Source organism: Strix uralensis, chromosome 11 (assembly GCF_047716275.1).
Source record: "Strix uralensis isolate ZFMK-TIS-50842 chromosome 11, bStrUra1, whole genome shotgun sequence".
Taxonomy (NCBI): domain Eukaryota; kingdom Metazoa; phylum Chordata; class Aves; order Strigiformes; family Strigidae; genus Strix; species Strix uralensis.
The window spans coordinates 5,614,038-5,630,533 of record NC_133982.1 but is presented as its reverse complement, the minus strand read 5'-3'; the positions used below and the strand labels follow the sequence as shown (position 1 = coordinate 5,630,533).

At 38.9% G+C, this 16,496-nt stretch overlaps 2 protein-coding genes across 4 annotated transcripts in view; one reads left to right on the top strand and one right to left on the bottom strand.

The window, feature by feature from the left end:
- Nucleotides 1–3,748, bottom strand: part of NRG4 (neuregulin 4) — a 53,327-nt gene extending 49,579 nt beyond the window's left edge. For 2 of the 3 annotated variants that reach the window (XM_074880621.1, XM_074880622.1), the window contains exon 1: nt 3,629–3,745. The gene's annotated coding sequence lies outside the window, so the exon portion shown is untranslated. Of the gene's footprint in view, nt 1–3,628 lie in introns of all 3 variants that reach the window. The other variant, XR_012630435.1, reaches the window with a different exon arrangement.
- The window catches only part of TMEM266 (transmembrane protein 266), a 64,991-nt gene continuing 52,217 nt past the window's right edge, over nt 3,723–16,496 (top strand). The window contains exons 1-4 of the mRNA XM_074880616.1: nt 3,723–3,858; nt 5,052–5,152; nt 6,220–6,325; nt 8,532–8,720. Coding sequence (XP_074736717.1) covers nt 6,312–6,325; nt 8,532–8,720 — 203 coding nt within the window. The 5' untranslated portion in view covers nt 3,723–3,858; nt 5,052–5,152; nt 6,220–6,311. The remainder of the gene's footprint in view (nt 3,859–5,051; nt 5,153–6,219; nt 6,326–8,531; nt 8,721–16,496) is intronic.

The window sequence follows — 16,496 nt, the reverse complement described above, 5'->3', positions numbered from 1 at the left end:
ATACTTTTCCTGTGATAGAGGATTTTTTTCCTTTTTGATGTGATGTATTTAAAAAACTGTACTGTAGATCCCTCCATAAAAAAGATGCAAAATTCAACATCCCTTTTTCCTTGAAATAAAAAGCTCGTATCTCTTGTACCCCTTTCCTTTTTCTGGTTACTGCATGGGAATGTTGAAGACATGAATGAAATGGGGAATCTGCAGTGTTAAAATATGTATCAAATGTACTAGTTAAGGAAGTTAATTTGCTGTTTGTTTTCTGTGTGGCATCTCTGCATTCATAATCTTTTGACAGATCAATTATTTTTTTAAAATTAAATAAAGGAAGTATTCTTTATACAGTCATATAAAGAAATACTTTATCAAACTCTTGTCTTAAAAGTGGAATTAGGGAGGGTCAGTTTAATCAAAAGACATTTTAATTTTTTCTCACAATTAACCTGTTCCCCCATTAGGGGGAAAAAAGATAAAACAACTTTGTTCAGTCTGAAGCGAAGCGAAGAAGCCTCTCCTGCACAAGGTTTTCAGGGTTTCCCCTTCAGAAGTGCAGGTTGCTGGATTTCTGAAGAAAAGAGTTTTTACATACACGACCAATAACACACTCTGAATGCAGATGTGTGGAGCTGGTTAAAATTCTCACAGAGAGGTTAAAACAAAAACGGTTGTCAGAATTATCAGGTTGTTATCCCAGGAAGCCTAGTTTCAGTTCTTGGAGAAATGCAACTTGCACCAGTCGAGATGAGTGATCATGTCATGGTCATGCTTGTCCTCAGTGTGGTATCAGTGGTGTTAATCACACAAGAAATTTGTCTAGTCTAATTCACAAGAACTAAATGTAGGTACCCCTAAATCACACTTCCCCTTTCTCTTTGAAAGCTTCTGGGGTAATGTCTGGTTAGGTGTTTTTCCCTGCTCCTAGTTCAAATTATTCCCTCTTGCCCTTTCTCTGTTTTTCTGGATAGCTCCATGACCTCCTTAGGAGTGCCCAGTAGGAACTGTAACAGCCATCATTTGCATTGGAGCTTTAGACTGCATAAAAATTTTAATTTATAGACTGATATAAAACCAACTTTTTTTGCATAAAGGAAACAAAATTCCTTTATGTACTAAATTCAGAAGAAAAAGCTCCAGTGTGATGCAGAAGAAAAAACCCACACAGAAGCCCTTTTCATTTGCACCCCTTCCTGTTGCCAGTGACCAGAGCTCAACACTGTCTTTGATTTGAGTATTTCTGATCTTAAGTATTTCTCTACCATGCTGTTTGTTTCTATGGCTGTGCCCACAGTGCACTGTCCTATCCTCTCAGTTTTGCTGACATTACTATTTCTGGAGCTGTACTGTGCCTATATCAGGGAAGCCATCCTGCTTTTTTTTTAAAAAAAAAAGTGCAGGAAAAGAAAAATAACTTTTTTGTTGTTGATTGAAATTCCAAATCAGTTTCCTGATCCAGCTCACTGTAATGGCCTGTGTGCAGGTGCATGGCTCTGGCATGGGCAGAGGAAGGAGCAGAAACTGGGTAAGAATGCCTAAAACCTGCATTGTGGCCCACAGCAGTGTTTCCTCAAGTGGGGCCTGTTGCATTTACTGTTAATGCAAACTGTTAGCCTGTCCGTGTGTCTAAGCTGCTATTTGGGGGGCTATGTGGAAAAATCTTTAGTTAGAACATGTCAGAGCTTGGTCTTGTTGATACTTGTAAGAACATAAACTCATATGTTTCAGTCAGTGTCTGTATTTTGTACAGAAGTTTACAGTTTCATGATAATACTCCTCAGAACATGAGCAAGTCCAATTAACAGCTCCGAACTATGTGGTCTTGACTTCAGCTCAGCTAAACGGGGTGCAAGTTAGTAGAGACTTTGGTGTGAAAGGCTTAAATTAAACCATCTTCCTACTCCCCACCCACTGTAGTGGGGCCACAACATTGCGGCATGTATTTTGTAAGACTGTATTTAAACTGATGCTAAAAGTCATGGTTTTCACGCACAAGTGGTGTACAGCTTTTTTTTTAAGGCTGCTCTTGGAGTTTTGGTTTGGTTTTTGTTCTTTTTTCTTTTAGCTTAGAGTGTATGTACACACATGTGCTAAACTTTAACATGTTTTCCAAACTGTTCTATGCTTTGTGTTGTTTAAGCTGGACTTTATCTCCTTATTAGCAAGCTACAGTGAAGGTGTGGTGACTGACAATGGAAGGTTGATCTAAACATTAACCAATTAACTCAGACAGGATGTGTGCTGGGCAAGGCAGCAGCATGAACCTTTGCTCAACTATAGCGCATGACCCCACTTCTCAACCTGCGTGGTTCTGAGCCTAACCCATGAACTGTGAAGCATTGCCAGTGTCCCCACAGAGGAGGGGGTGAAAGAAATCATAAACAAAGGGTACCTTGAAAAAGCTTTGAGGAACTCCGGCCTGTGTAATACCTGTGCAAAGAACAGAGGAAAGCTGAGGGACTTCAATGCAAATACAGCACCTTTTAAGCACTTTGGAGGTCTTGCCTCAGAAAGAGCTCAGTGCAACTGAGTAACTGGGTGCAACTTCCTTCACCTACTGCAGATAGGTGAAGAGCTGAGTCAGCTTTGCTGAGATTTGAACTGTGATCCTACACATTTTAAGATGGGCTACTAGTCCACAAACTTGACTTTATACAGAAAACTATTAAGAAATATGCTTCCCATCAGATTACACTGACCTCAGTACATACAAGACAGTACGGCAGTCAGTCCAGTGAATGTTCCTGGGTTTTATACCACTTCAAAGCTTGCACTAGAAACTTTTTGGGACAATTCTTTCCTTTCTGTCATATCTCCTTTATAAACTAAGTCTGTTTAAGTTGGGAAACTCTGTTCCTTCTACAGCAATCTCACCTTGAAAACACACCACAAAACAAATAGAATTGCTGAACTCTCACAAAATGGGCATTGCTCATACTCACATGGCAACTCAGCATGCACCGTGTGCTGTCTCATCTCAGTTCCAAGAAGTGAAAAAAACCTCACTGGAGCTGTTAACTAATTGCCTCAGATGAGACTGTGAGAGATGAGGATTTTTTTGTCTACTGAACACTGAGTGGAATAGGTGTGGAAAGGTCTGTATGGAAAAATTTCCATTCTGGTGGTAGATGGAATACCCAAAAGTTGACCTCTGCCCCCTCCCCATCTCTGTTGGTAAGGAGGAGAGCCACATGATTGCTCTTTGCCTACTCTATATCCTATAGGAATATAAGTGAGAGATAAGTTCAGAAGAATAAAATCTCCCTGCTGTTCCTTGTTGCTTTTAAACACCACTCAGTTGTACAGAAATTTCCTGTGGAAGTTGGGAGTGTTTTATGCTGCTGTAAAAGTTGTGGTTTTTTAAGGAAGTTTTAACAGGTAGATGAGGTGGAATGGATGGAAAGAATAAGTTTCTGCAAAATATTAGTATATGTTAAGACATTTGTGTTTCTTGCATAAAGCGTAGAAAGAAGCATCAATCACAGCTGTCACTTTAGGATATAGATATACACAACCTATTAATGTCCATTTTGAAGGTTTCAGTTGAGCCGCCCTCCTATTGTACATATTAACTACTTGTCTTTTTAATTAATTAAATCAGCTAATACATTAGGCATCTGCACCAGAAATTACTCACTTTTTGCCACTTTTTCTCTCCGGAAGGCTCCACTGAGTCCTTTGGAGACTTGACTCCCTCTATCTCCTTTCAGGTCTCCTCCCACGTTACTCGTCTCACCTTTGTGAGCGCCTTATATCAAGGTAACGAACCCTTCAGCTAAGGCAAGTTGGACTCTGCTCCCTGGGGAGCCATCAGAGCTGTCAGAAGAGCTTGCTGTCCGACTGCAAGTTGCTCCTTCAGTCCTGGTGGTGAGCAAACTATCTGTAGAGCTGCCAACTCCAGTAGCAGAGAGCAGGTTTGGCCTATTGATGTTGCCACTGGTCAGATCTGGTTGAGTTGTAAAACAAAGTTCTGTGTGAATGTAAGCATATTTCTAGCTTTAGGAAAAAAAAGAGTCTGATTTTTATATTCTGGAGTGGCAAATATTTCATATTCATGTCCTATGTGAAAGAACTGCAGTGTTGCTGGCCCCACTGTTATGACTTAAGTTCTCTCAAAATCTGGAGATCACTGTAAAAAAATAAGGATTTTTTTTAAAAATCTAGCTACACATTTTTTGTCATTGTTTTGTTTTTTAAGCCTCTTTTGGGAGGGAGGTTGCGAGTATTAGCACTGTGCTGTCTCCCAAATAAATGGTGAATTTTTTTACTATGTTAAGAAATTCCCCTATCTACATCTGTCTGCCTGTTCTCCGAGGCCAGTTTCCGTCAGTTTTATTCCCATTTCCTAAATTGCTTGTATCCCCATTTACCTTATACTCTCCAGGCCTGCAAATGCAGTTATAGCAGGATTCTCAATGTCCTCGGTCTCACAAGACAGCTGACATGGTACCTCATACCTTCACCATTTTCTCAGGCTAAGTGCTTAGAACAATTGGTCTGGGTAAAATTTTTCATTAAAAATTGTTTTTTTGAAAAATGTTGTAAAATGTCAACCCCAAATGAGATTTTAGAGCACTAATATTGCAAAACAAGGCTGATATTTATATTTTAGTTTTGTTGCGCTGGTAGGTGTAACAATTGCTATCATAAAGCTGTTGTAGGTACAGATTCACCAAATCCCTTCAGGGTGTGATTTAAACATGAGTAATATTAGGCAAATGCTTTAGTATTGTGCTGCCTTAGGGATATAACAAATAAAATAATTCAAGGGCTACGAAGGCCAGGGAGGAGACTCCCCCTGATATCAAATGGATGTTGAATCAAGTCTCTGCTGTATTAGGGAAAGTTTATCTGAAAAAAGTTTGCTTCTTACACTGACTTTAGAAGTATTACAAGGTTATAGATAAATGGAGTGTGTATTTTTCTAAATTATGTGTATTTTTCTGTTTTAAAGTCGGTCTTGTTTCTTTTCTTCATATGAATAATTAAATTGCTTTTGGCTGACTTACCTACCTGAGAAGGATGATCACAGTGTAGACCCTTTCTTTTTGCATACCCAGGCACATTATCTGAAAAATCTGAGAATGTATTGACTACGTTTTACATTATTATAAGGTTACGGGATGTGAAATAAAGCCTTGGAAATGGCTCTACAGAAGATGTAAGTTCAATTTTACTATCTGGTATCAAGTGGTGGTTAAGAGTCACACTGTTGCTACATTATGTCTCTGCTGCAAATACGTGACTGATACTAACAATTCAGCCTGTAAGTGACTCCAGGATAAAGTTTAGTATTAAGAACCATTTTTCATTATCATTAAATTTTTTTTGGTGTTATTGTCAGCAATATTCTAATTTGCCAATGACTATTTCTGTTTAATTAAAGTAAGAGTATGTTTTTATGTTACTTTTAAAAATTATTTAGCATATAATCTTGACAGTAGCTTTACAAAATCTCTCATGATATCTTTTTCTCAGAATTTATGTTTCTTGGTATTCTCCAGTTTATGTTTTTCCAGCTATCAAAACCTGTGTATCAGTAGGTTTCATTCTCACAAGTTTCATTCATTTGTTCTCTTCCATTTTGGTTGCCATGCATTGGTCCAGGATACAATACAAATGGAGGTTTTGCCACAAGCAAATGTGGCACCTTTTCCAAGTGGGTTTTGTTGGTCAAAATATCATCTTGATAACAACCCATCTAGAATGTTTGACAACATGAATTAACTCTTGGAAGAGACTTTCAGAAGTAGTAAAGGGAGTCAGGAACACAGTTCAGATTGGAAAATGGGAGAACAAAACCCCAAGCTTTGTTGACAAAGCTAATGCTTGTTTCTATAAAGTATATTAAATTGTAAAAAGAAAGATAAAAAAATCAGTTGGCTTCCAACAGAATTTGTGCTCCTGAAGCCATGAGCTTTCTTTGAAAATCTGCTTCCCTCTCTGATCTTGGTTATCTTTCTCAACAATCTAGTGGTTTAAAGCAAGACCTGTGTTCTTATGGAAGTATATATGTGAGCAGGTGTCCATGTGTAAAAGTAAATCCACTGTAACTACAGCTTCCATAATATGGAGGAATTCACGTGGAATAAAACCAGGTTCCTTTTCAAAAGAAATCACGGGGGAAATAAAATTATTAGGCAAACTTGCAACATGACAACAAATATCAGTGCAGCCCTTTGGAGTTCTTCGACTGTGTTTCAGATAACGTTCTATTGCTTCTCACAGAGACCTAATCTTGGAAGGCTAGAACTTCTGTGCAGAGCAGCTGGAATTAGTTAAATACTGGAACCACTGCTGATTTGGTTGCATCATCCAACATGACCAATCCTCAGTAAGTACCACGTGAGGATAGTTATAACCTATTTTAAATAGAAGGAAACCAGTTGCTACCTGTAGGAGAATGATGTGACATCAAGAGGGTTCTATCAGTATTACTGGAAGGAAAAGTTGATATTTTGAGAAGGAGTAGTAAGATTTGGTCAGTTGTTTAAAGAGTGTGAGTTAACAGAAAAACCATGAATGCTGTAAGCATGTCTGATGTGATATTAACGGCTAGTGGCTGAGAACTCATATGTCATATTATTTTCAGACCCTTTTTTCTTTCCTGCCACCAAATCTGTTTTAAAGCTCTTTGGCAACACTAGTCTGTTGGTTTGTTTGCTTTTCTATTCAGTCAAATTAAACAACATCTGTCATTTAGTCTAAGAGTACAGAAGGTAAATAGTATTGGGCGAAGGAAGGCTGCACCAATCCAGTTTCCTATTTCCTTTGTAATACTGGAAATTGGAGCATTGTATGCTCTTCCATGCAAAACTGAACCAGCTTGGACTTGTTAAGGTAAATGTCCACAGGATGGCACTAATGGTGAAAGCCAAAGAAAGGAAATTCTTGCTAAAATTAGCTCTTACCTCTGGGCTTCTGATTTCAGATTGTTTACAGAGAAATATACAGTTCTGTTGGAAATGAACAGATCTCATTACTTTCTGTTCTTAGTTAGACAAAGAATAAAATAAAATAAGCCTTTAGGTTGGTCAAATAGTACTTCCTTTTACCTCTACTTTCTGCCATAGGATGACACAGTTGCAGCCTTTCTCTGCCAAATGCTTGACATAAACCAGCATTTGCGGATTTTTAAAATTACTTTCTCGTGTAATGCTGGCAGCAGTTAGCTCCTTTTAATTTAGGAGTAATGTTTTCCGTCTGAGAGGGTTAGTCTAATGGTGAGGCTCTGACCAATAGGATCTTGCTCTATCTCTTCAACATAGAATTTTAGTTCCTTCACCTACATCCTATGTCCTTAGACTTACAAGATATATGAGTTAAGAACTCTTCTAGTTGTTTTTTTTTTTTTCTGGAAAAAAATGAACTGTTATGGAGGTTGCTTGAATAGCTGGAAGATTATTAAAATCTTCTTTAAAACACAATCACCAATGCAACTTTTGCAGTCAAATAACAGGGGGAAGTTGGGTCCCTAAGGAAAAAGGATATTTTCACACCTGCTGTTGAAAACCTCTGACAAGTAGCCTAAGATTTCTTCAGAAGTTGGCAAGCTCCCCTTGATGAAAGCTAAAGAAGTTTATGCTTGCATCTGCTCTGAATCAAATGGAGCAAGCAGCTTTCACTGGGTACTACAGAGGATCAATACCTGCTGGGGCTTGACGTGCAAGCTCTCTCCCACAACGAAGTCATCCTTCGCATACACTAGATAATATGCTAACTGACAAAAGCTTGGGTTTCTAGATAAGTAGTATATTGTTATAAATGTGGAAGACATATACATAGTCAGACTCTGGTTTTACCTGCATGGAGTTCCCATTAATGTTAGTGGGGCGGTAGAAGAATGAATGTTCAGATTTAGAAGCCGTACTAAGGATAGGTTAGATAATCTTTATAGAGGAGTCCATAATTCTTCTGAATCATTGTTCTCCTTTCAGAATTATTTTGAAATAACTTGTAACAGAATGTTCCTTTCTAGTTGAATGAAACAAAGTTGCCGTCTACCAAAACTATCTGAATATTGACCCACAGTGGAAGAGGGGTCAAACTGCATCCGTTAATTAACAGTTGATTTGTATATAATGATTAATAAGCTTAGCTATTCATTGCTCACTGATCTAAGTGACAAAGCAGTGAGTTTTTAGTTGGCATAGTTACATGCCTTCTTTCTGTTTTGCACAAATACTTTGCTTTTGGGTTCATGCATTGTTTCCATATTTGTTTGTTTATAACGTATCGATTTATATTTAGTGCTTTTGAAGCAGATTCAGCAGAGTGAAATGCTGTTCTCCTTTGTCTGTGAGGTTTCTGTTGATTGCAGTGGGATCTATGAAAGGCAAGTTTGGAGAGATTTGGTCTGTCCCCTCAGTGAAGACACTTCCCGCAATGACCTTGCACAGGTCTTTTAAGTTGCTGGCTTTTTATGATTCTGTGAAGTTCTTGTCTCTAACTTATTTTTACTTGCTTGCTTATTTATTTATTTCTATTTATATGTGTATGTAGAGAGAGAGTGTTTTTTATTTTGCTTATCACATTTTCAGGCCTACAATAGAAGGCGGTGTTTCAGAAGTTGAGATAATTTCACAACAAGTGGAAGAAGAGACCAAAAGCATTGCTCCTGTACAGCTTGTTAATTTTGCTTATCGAGATCTACCTTTAGCTGCACTTGATCTGTCTGTAGCTGGGTCCCAGCTTTTGTCAAATTTGGATGAGGAGTACCAAAGAGAAGGGTAAGTACAAAGGACGTAATTTTGTTTTATAGTTTTAGATTATAGGAATTTCATGGCCTGTAAAAAAAAAAAAAACCAAAACCTTGAGCTGGAGAAGTGCAACTGGTTGTCCTCAAATTCTTTTAAAAACCATTGTCACAGGATGGAAATGATCTTTCCTAATACAACTAATCTGTGCTGGTTTGGGGCTCTTTGTAATTTTAAGTGATTCATAGCTTCTATTTAGCCACAGTCTGGAAGCCTTCTGTTAGGGAAAACTAGAGCAAGCATGGAGCCCATCAGACAAGCAGAATGGCCTGGTGAAAGCTCTTTTTGAAAGGTGTTTCAGGAGGGTTTCAGGATGACAGAGTTTGCTACTGTGATTCTTGTACATCTCCTGACTGAGAGTTAATGACTTAGTACTGCTGATTCCTGGACAGATTGTGTGCTTTTCACAGAATAATTTGAATTGCATAGTTTGCTTATGTGAGAGCTTTGTTTTTGATAATGTATACATGTATTGCTCCTGTTTTTGTAGAACAACTGTTGCAGTTTTTTTGGAATAAAAGATCTTAATCAGTTCATAACATTTGCCCAAACGTGACCCAGTGTCAGATTAGGTAGCATTGTTGTCCTACAGGACATTAGAAGTTGTTCTTATGCCTGGTTCAGGTTTGGAGTGGCGGTAGGTGGACTGCTATACTAAATTTTTTATGAAAGATTTGGGTCAACTGGAGAGAATCCAGAGGAAGGCAGTGAGAATGATTATAGGCTCAGAAAACCTGCCATGGAGTACTGATTGAAATAACCATGTTTCACGTGAAGAAGAGACTTTCAGGGGAGCTTATAAGAGACTTCAGTGAGTAAGAGAACAGTCTGTTATTGATCTCCATGATGTTTAGGACAAGAAGTAAAAAGCTTGAATTGCAGCAAAGAAAGGAATAATGAGGGTAGCGAAGTGCTGGGGTAGACTACTGGTGTGTATGGGGAGAAGGGGAATAGAGTTGCAATTGCTAGATATATTTAAGACTACGCATTTGTCAGGAATGATAACACTACAGTTTAACATCCCTTGGGACAGAGATTAGGTGAGCACTTGTGCCTAGCCCCTCTGATTCTGTGATTACTGTTCCCTTGTGTGTTGCACTGAATGTATGTATACTCTGTCAGTAAGATCCATCTAAAAGCACTTCACAGTAAGTCATATAGAGCTCTCATTGATGAAGACATTAAAAGGCTTTATATAATCCTCCATTTATTAACAGCTCAATGTGTTTTAACCTGTGCTCTGAAATCAGCAGAGAGACCTGCTTGATCTCTGCTCAGCAGGTATTCTGTATGGTAGTCAGGAAGCAGTATGTGGGGAAGGCTCTTGCCTTTAATTTCTTTCCAAATTGGACTTTATGAGATGTCTCCAGAAAGTTGTTACTCCAAACAAGGGGAAATACATTTCAAGTAGGTTATATAAGTATGGTACAACTGTAACATAAAATACCCTGCGTAGCAAAAGAGGCACTTGAAAATTAATTTGAGTGTGCAGGTGTAACCCTCAGGCTATTTTGGTGCTGAGTAAATACCAGTTTAGTTCAAATATGCATTTTTATATATTTTTATGATCTGAAACTCAATTCTTCACTGTGCCAAAGTGCACAGATCTCTCATTGTAACTATTTGAGCAGCTCTGCAGTCTTAAGCATGGAAATAGACTTATCATTCTTTTCCTCAGCAGAGATCTCTTCCTTCACACAGAGTTCTTTTGTAGCTTTATCAGTCTAAACGGAAATAAGCAGGTGCCATCCGGACCTCCCAGCTGTAGAGTGGATTCTCTGAAGAAAATTCATAGCTTTAGTTTGTATGTCTTAATGCATTTTGGCCAAGTATGTTCAGCTGAGTCCCAGGACTGCATCTGCCTTGTGGGAATGGTGGCTTCTTCCTTTCAGAAGCACTGATCGCAACTGATGCCTTGTGAAATTTAGCAGCAGAGCTGAGCTCAGGAAGCCTAGCAGCAAAAGTAAAATACTGTCCCCATACCACCTCATGACTTGGGTTGGGAATATGTCTGGTTTTGTGAATGTGGTATAATTTCTTTTTCATGGCCTTGTTAGATGTGACTGGCTTCCGCCTGAGTAAGAAGGAGAGAGATAGAGTGGGTCAGATCAGTTTGGTACAGAAACTGTCAGCTACATCTCCCTTGTGTATAAAGAGAGGATATGGGAAGGGCAGCACAGGAGGTGGAAGAAAATGTCTTAAGTCTCGGTAGTTTCTGCCAGCATCCATATTTGTAACTGTGACGCTCTGTTACCCCAATGCTGCTGCACAGGTTGCAGGGGGAGATACCAGAAGATACTGCTAATGCCAGAAAGTACTAAAAGGTGGTGTAGGACTCATCTTCCTCTCCCTGGCAGTCTGCCTTTGTCACAGACTCCAAGTGTTACCTTCAGTATACTTTTCCCCAAGAATTTCAGGGAAGGTGCCAACCTGTATGACCTGCACATGTTCTGTATGGCTCTGTTGTTCTAGATCTGTAGCTGATCTTGGCAAGTTTTAGTTGTTCTAACTGCAAGGCTCTGCAGCAGGAAGGTCTGGCACATCCCTGTGCTTGGAAAACGTTGGGTGGCTGTTACAAGCTGCCATCTGTCCATGACCTTGTGATTTTCAACATAATTGTCCACAATCCCTGGTTCCTGATGTGGGTTGTCACTAGTAAGTCTCCATCTCCGTGCACAAAGCAACAAGAGACACAGGAGACTAGAGATGAATGAGTGGGCTATAAAGGAGTCTTATGATTTAAGGGTTTGGTTGTGTGCACCCCGAGGCTTTCCTCTAACTTTCCTTCTTTAAGGCCAGAAGGTGTTCAGGGTCCAAGCACAAATGCAAATTTAGCCTGCTTGCTAATTAGGGGAACTTTTTGTTTTGTCTGAGAGAGTGTTTCTCTCAATAAACCCAGTATTAATAGGCAACCAGGAACAGGTGCATCGTAGGTCATCCCTCTCTGTGGGCCTGGAAACTCAGATGGCATCAGACTACCTACCCCTCCCATGAGAAATGAAAAAAAAATAAAAGGAAAAGCAAAAAGAAAGGAGAATTACGGTCTGTCTTTTGTTAGACCATATGAAAATTGACAGCCCCATGGCTTTAAAGACACTGGAATAAAAATCCTATTTTGTGCAGTTTGACGAGTCTTTGCTCTATCATATCAAATGCTCAGGGTAGTCAGTTCCTGTTGTCAGTGTTGTTGAAGGAAGTTAGTGGACAGTTGTCGTGATTTGAGCTTTGTCAGAAATTTAGTTTACAATGCTGATACACATGCTAAGCAAGAAAGGAAGGACTGCATATTAGACAGCACATTAAGCCTGTCCCTGAAATACACCTGTAAGTAGTGAAAGGGTAATCAGGCAAGAAAAACTGTTCCACTCTACCAGAAACCCTCAATAAAACACAAAATGTGTTGACTTCTAATGTGGGTTAAGAAAAAATTCTTTTTCCTCTGTAGACTTCTCAAACAGGGAAAGTACAAAGAATTTACATGATGGAAGTTGGTTAAGTTGAATGGAATCTGCACTGTAAATATTCTCACTCATTATAAATCATGTGGGTGGGCTGGCATTGCCTTCTTTGCACGGAAGAGAAGTAAGGTTCCTGTGGTCTCCACATGTGGGATAGGAGGGATTCCTGCATCTGGCTTGCTTCCTAGCTGCAGTGAGGCTGATGTGCCTGGTGTTAATAGAGCTATGGGTCTTACCCTTCAGAAAAAGGGAATTTTCTGATAAATGCCAATAATATGTAACTAAAACATTTTGAGTTTTATGTGACTATAGCAATCTCTATTTATAAAGCTATATCTCTTCTACCCTGTGTGGCTTGGTTCTCAGAACCAATATGAGTGTGATGTTTATTTTGTTAGTTGTTAGTCTCACTGATACGCCCTGCAGTTAACTTGTTAGAATCATCCTTAGATAACACTGTGTGCTCTGTACTCCATGCCTAGACATTGAAGAAAGGATTGAGGCATAGGCTGGAGACATGCCAAGGAGAACATATAGTGTACACTTCTAACATATCTGTAACAGATTAGCTGATACTCATGTACAAAAAGTAGCATCAAAGTTGCCCATTTTCTTCATGTCTGTGAATTTATTGGAGAGGCTGTGTCTGCATTGAACTTGATTTGCATAAAAAGAATATATGAATGTTTCTTTAAGGAAACTAAGCACCCAGGAAGCTAGGAGATTTTTAAATGTTAACATTAGCTTTAAGTGCCACTCTTAATTTCTCCTTTTCCAATCAAGTATTCTGTTTTCCAAAAAATACTTTCTCTCTTCTATTTTTGCATCAAGGACCAATAAAAATGATGGGGAGTAGTTGGAAAATTGACAACATGCAGAACATGGTACATGTGTGCTAGAGACAAGTGGGGATAGGGGAAAGCTCTCCTTCCTGTATTTTCCTTAAGTTCCAGTTAGGAGGTATCATTCACGATAAATCATAAAAGAATTTACAGACGGTTGCACAACCAGCTGTATTTTTTTGTGAATATGCAGTTAGGCAGTGAGCCTGTCTGTCGATAAAGATCTGTGTTTAATGGGGGTAGGAAGCAAGGGGAGAGAGATACACCAACTTTAAATTATTTGTTGTATTTGTTTTGAATTTTTATATGTTAAACACATTTGAAACATGAAGGTGCTTCAAATATTGTGTTTTACTTCAACAGCTGTAAAGGTTGGGAGTTCGTACAGTTAATGTGACTCACTTGACATTAGCTGTAAGTAGTCACGTTGTTGTAATTCAATAATTTATGATCATCTGTTCATGGCCTTAGATTTGTTTGGTCGCAGCTAGAAAGTGCATTAAACAGTAGGAATATCTGAAAAAAGAAAACTATAGGAAGGGATAGAGAGGGAGATAAAAAGGGAGGGAAACCAAAACTGCACAGAGCTTTACAGAGATTCAGAAATTAACACTGGAAAGTCGTGAGCTTTTAATTTTAAATTGGTTGCAAGCCTTCACTGATAAATGCATTCACCCATCCTGGGAGAAGGATGTCTGTTCCTTCAGTCTGTCTTCTGTAATTGCACCAAGTAGATGCCATTATTTCTGGTTTTCATATTCATCTTTCAGTTTTTATTTTGATCTCTTTGAGGTATTTTACTTGAGTTTTCTACAAAGCCTAAAGATGCTTTAACTAAAAGAACTTGAATGGAGCAAGTTATAACATTTCTCTTGTTTTCTGCTTTTCTTGTCTATGCCTGGCAGCATAATTAAAAACCAGTCCCTTTTCAGAAAAGTTCTTTGCGCCTCATGCAGATCCTGGAGCACATGACGTTGATAGATGGTTAATAATGAGGTCCAAGCTCGAGATAAAGTGCAAAGGTTTTGGAGGGCAGAACTGTTTCATGTAGCGAGCAAGCTCCTTGTATTTACAAGTGTGACTTTTAATTTATTTTTAGCTGCCAGCCACAGTCTGAGTCCAGAAGGATGGTGCAAAATCTTAACAGCAAAATACAGTGAATGAGACTGTAGTGCTGATTTGTTCTTTGTGCAGTACTACATCACTGCTACTCTCTGTGCTCTGGTCCAAAACTAAGACCTGCACTGCAGCAGAAAATGAACATTCAGCACGACAGAACCTGTGAGGTGACCTGCTCTTCACTAAAGAATGCATGAAATTTTGGGCTATGTTACAGGGATGTTCAGTGATTTAGAAACTTAGTTTCCTGCACAGATCCTTTTAAGTGTTTATCTTTGTAGATGTTGTTTTCCAGAATAGCTCATTATTGTGCTTATCCTAGTACCTAAATCTTTTGAGTGTGTCCCAGTAATGTCTTTTATCAGTAACACCGATTGGTAGAGGGAGCGCTACTGTAAGTAAAAAAAAAAAAAAAAAAAAGATTTGATTTTCTAGCTCAGTGATTTTCAGACTTTTTTGATTTGTAGATCTTTCTGTATTTTTCCAACAGAACTTGCTTTTCCCAGGTACTTTTTGTGGGTAGAAGTGTAGTAGTTGTAGCCCACAGAGCGCTGTTTGCAAAGCTATTGGAGAGTATAAATGACATGGGTCTAATTCATCTGGCTTAACACTGGAATTAATTGTCTAAATTGGAGAAGGCATGGCTTGGTGCAAAAACTGAAGGATGGATAGGCAATAGGACAAAGGGGAAATGTGTAAAAGAGGAATATTAGTCTGGAAGGAGAGTCTGTGAAAATGTCAAGTAAATGCTGAGCAGCAGTCTAAAAGCAAATCAGATGTTAGGATTCATTAGGAAAAGCAGTAGAGAATAAAAGAGGGGCGGGCCATTGTTGTGCCTCTCCGTATATCCAAGCTTTGTCCACGTCTTCAGCATGAACGTAGTTCTGGTCCCTGTCAAAAAGGATATGGTAGATATGAAAGAACTGGAAAAGATTCAAAGAAAAAATGTGATCAAAGATGTGATACAACTTCCATTGGAGATTACTATGTAAGCTAGGACTCTTCAATCTGGAAAAGAGAAGGCTGATGCGAGATTTGATTGAGATTACAAAATCTGTGACACAGAGAGGTTACAATAAAGTTTGAAACACACACACCCAACCTCCCAATAGAGGTGCTAGGGTACATTAATAGATTAAGGCCACGTTCAAAAGAAACAAAGAGGTTGCTCTTTGCACAGAGGGCAGTAGATGTGTGGAACTACTTTCTAAAGGATGCATGGCTGCTAATAGCTTATCTAGCCTTAAGGGGAAGTTGGACAAGTTTGTGGAAGAGAAATTCATTGGAGGTTACTAAGTAGAATCCAAGAAACCACATCTGTCTCAGGAAGTCACCAAGTTGAAAATAGTTGGATGCTGTGGGAGTTTTAAGGGGAGGTGTTACATGTTTGCTGTGTTCTTATTCATCTTGAGATGTCTGCTCGTGGCCACTGTTGGATACAGGGATACCAAGGTTTTGTTCTGACCTAATACGGCTGTTCTTATGTTTCTTAAAGGTTGTTTTTGAGCATGATGTTAATATTTTGCGAAAGACCTTAGCATAAAAAGGAAAAGCCTAATAAGCAATTTTCTAATGAGAAGAGTAATATACCAGGTAATCACAGGATGTCTGTGAGCAAATGGTGTGATATACACCTATAAAGAAGGCATGAATGATCCTAGAAAGCATAAAGTACTTCAAATAGAGCTGAGAAGCATTTGTGTAATTAAACCTATTCCAGAATATTATGTACTGCTCTAGTTGTCTGTATTCACATGCAGAAGGGACCACTAGGACAGAGAAACTGAGTGCTTTACAAAAAGCATAGGCTTTAATTAAATTACATGAGTGGATGTGCCATTGCTGTGTATAAATGCATCATGGACAAAATGCCAGCAAGGGAAAAGAACTAATCAAGCTAAAGAACAATACTGGCACAAAAGCAAATATGTATAAACTGGCCATGTGTGAGTTTAGGCAGAAAACTGGGGGAATCTTTCATGCCATTTGAGCAACAGAGTTTTGCATCAGTCTCCCAAGAAATGTCATGGGGTTTGAAATAGTAAAACTTAGGGGGGAAAAAAAAGCATGAGGGTGCTCTCAATAGTTAAACTTCTGTAGTTAAACTAAGCTTGTAAGAGAAGTTCAGGCAAGGGGTGCAGAGATCTGTCTGTTCCTTGGAGTTGCTCAGGGCTTCCAGCGCTCCTGTGGCCTGCTGTGAGGCTCTGCTGTCTGTTTTGTCTCAGCCAGATTTTGTATTGTTACTTCGCCTTTCTGTGTTCCTGTCACTTCCTGACCATGGGCTTTCTGCTCCTTCAGATAGTGATTTGGATCTCGTCCATCCTTCTGTT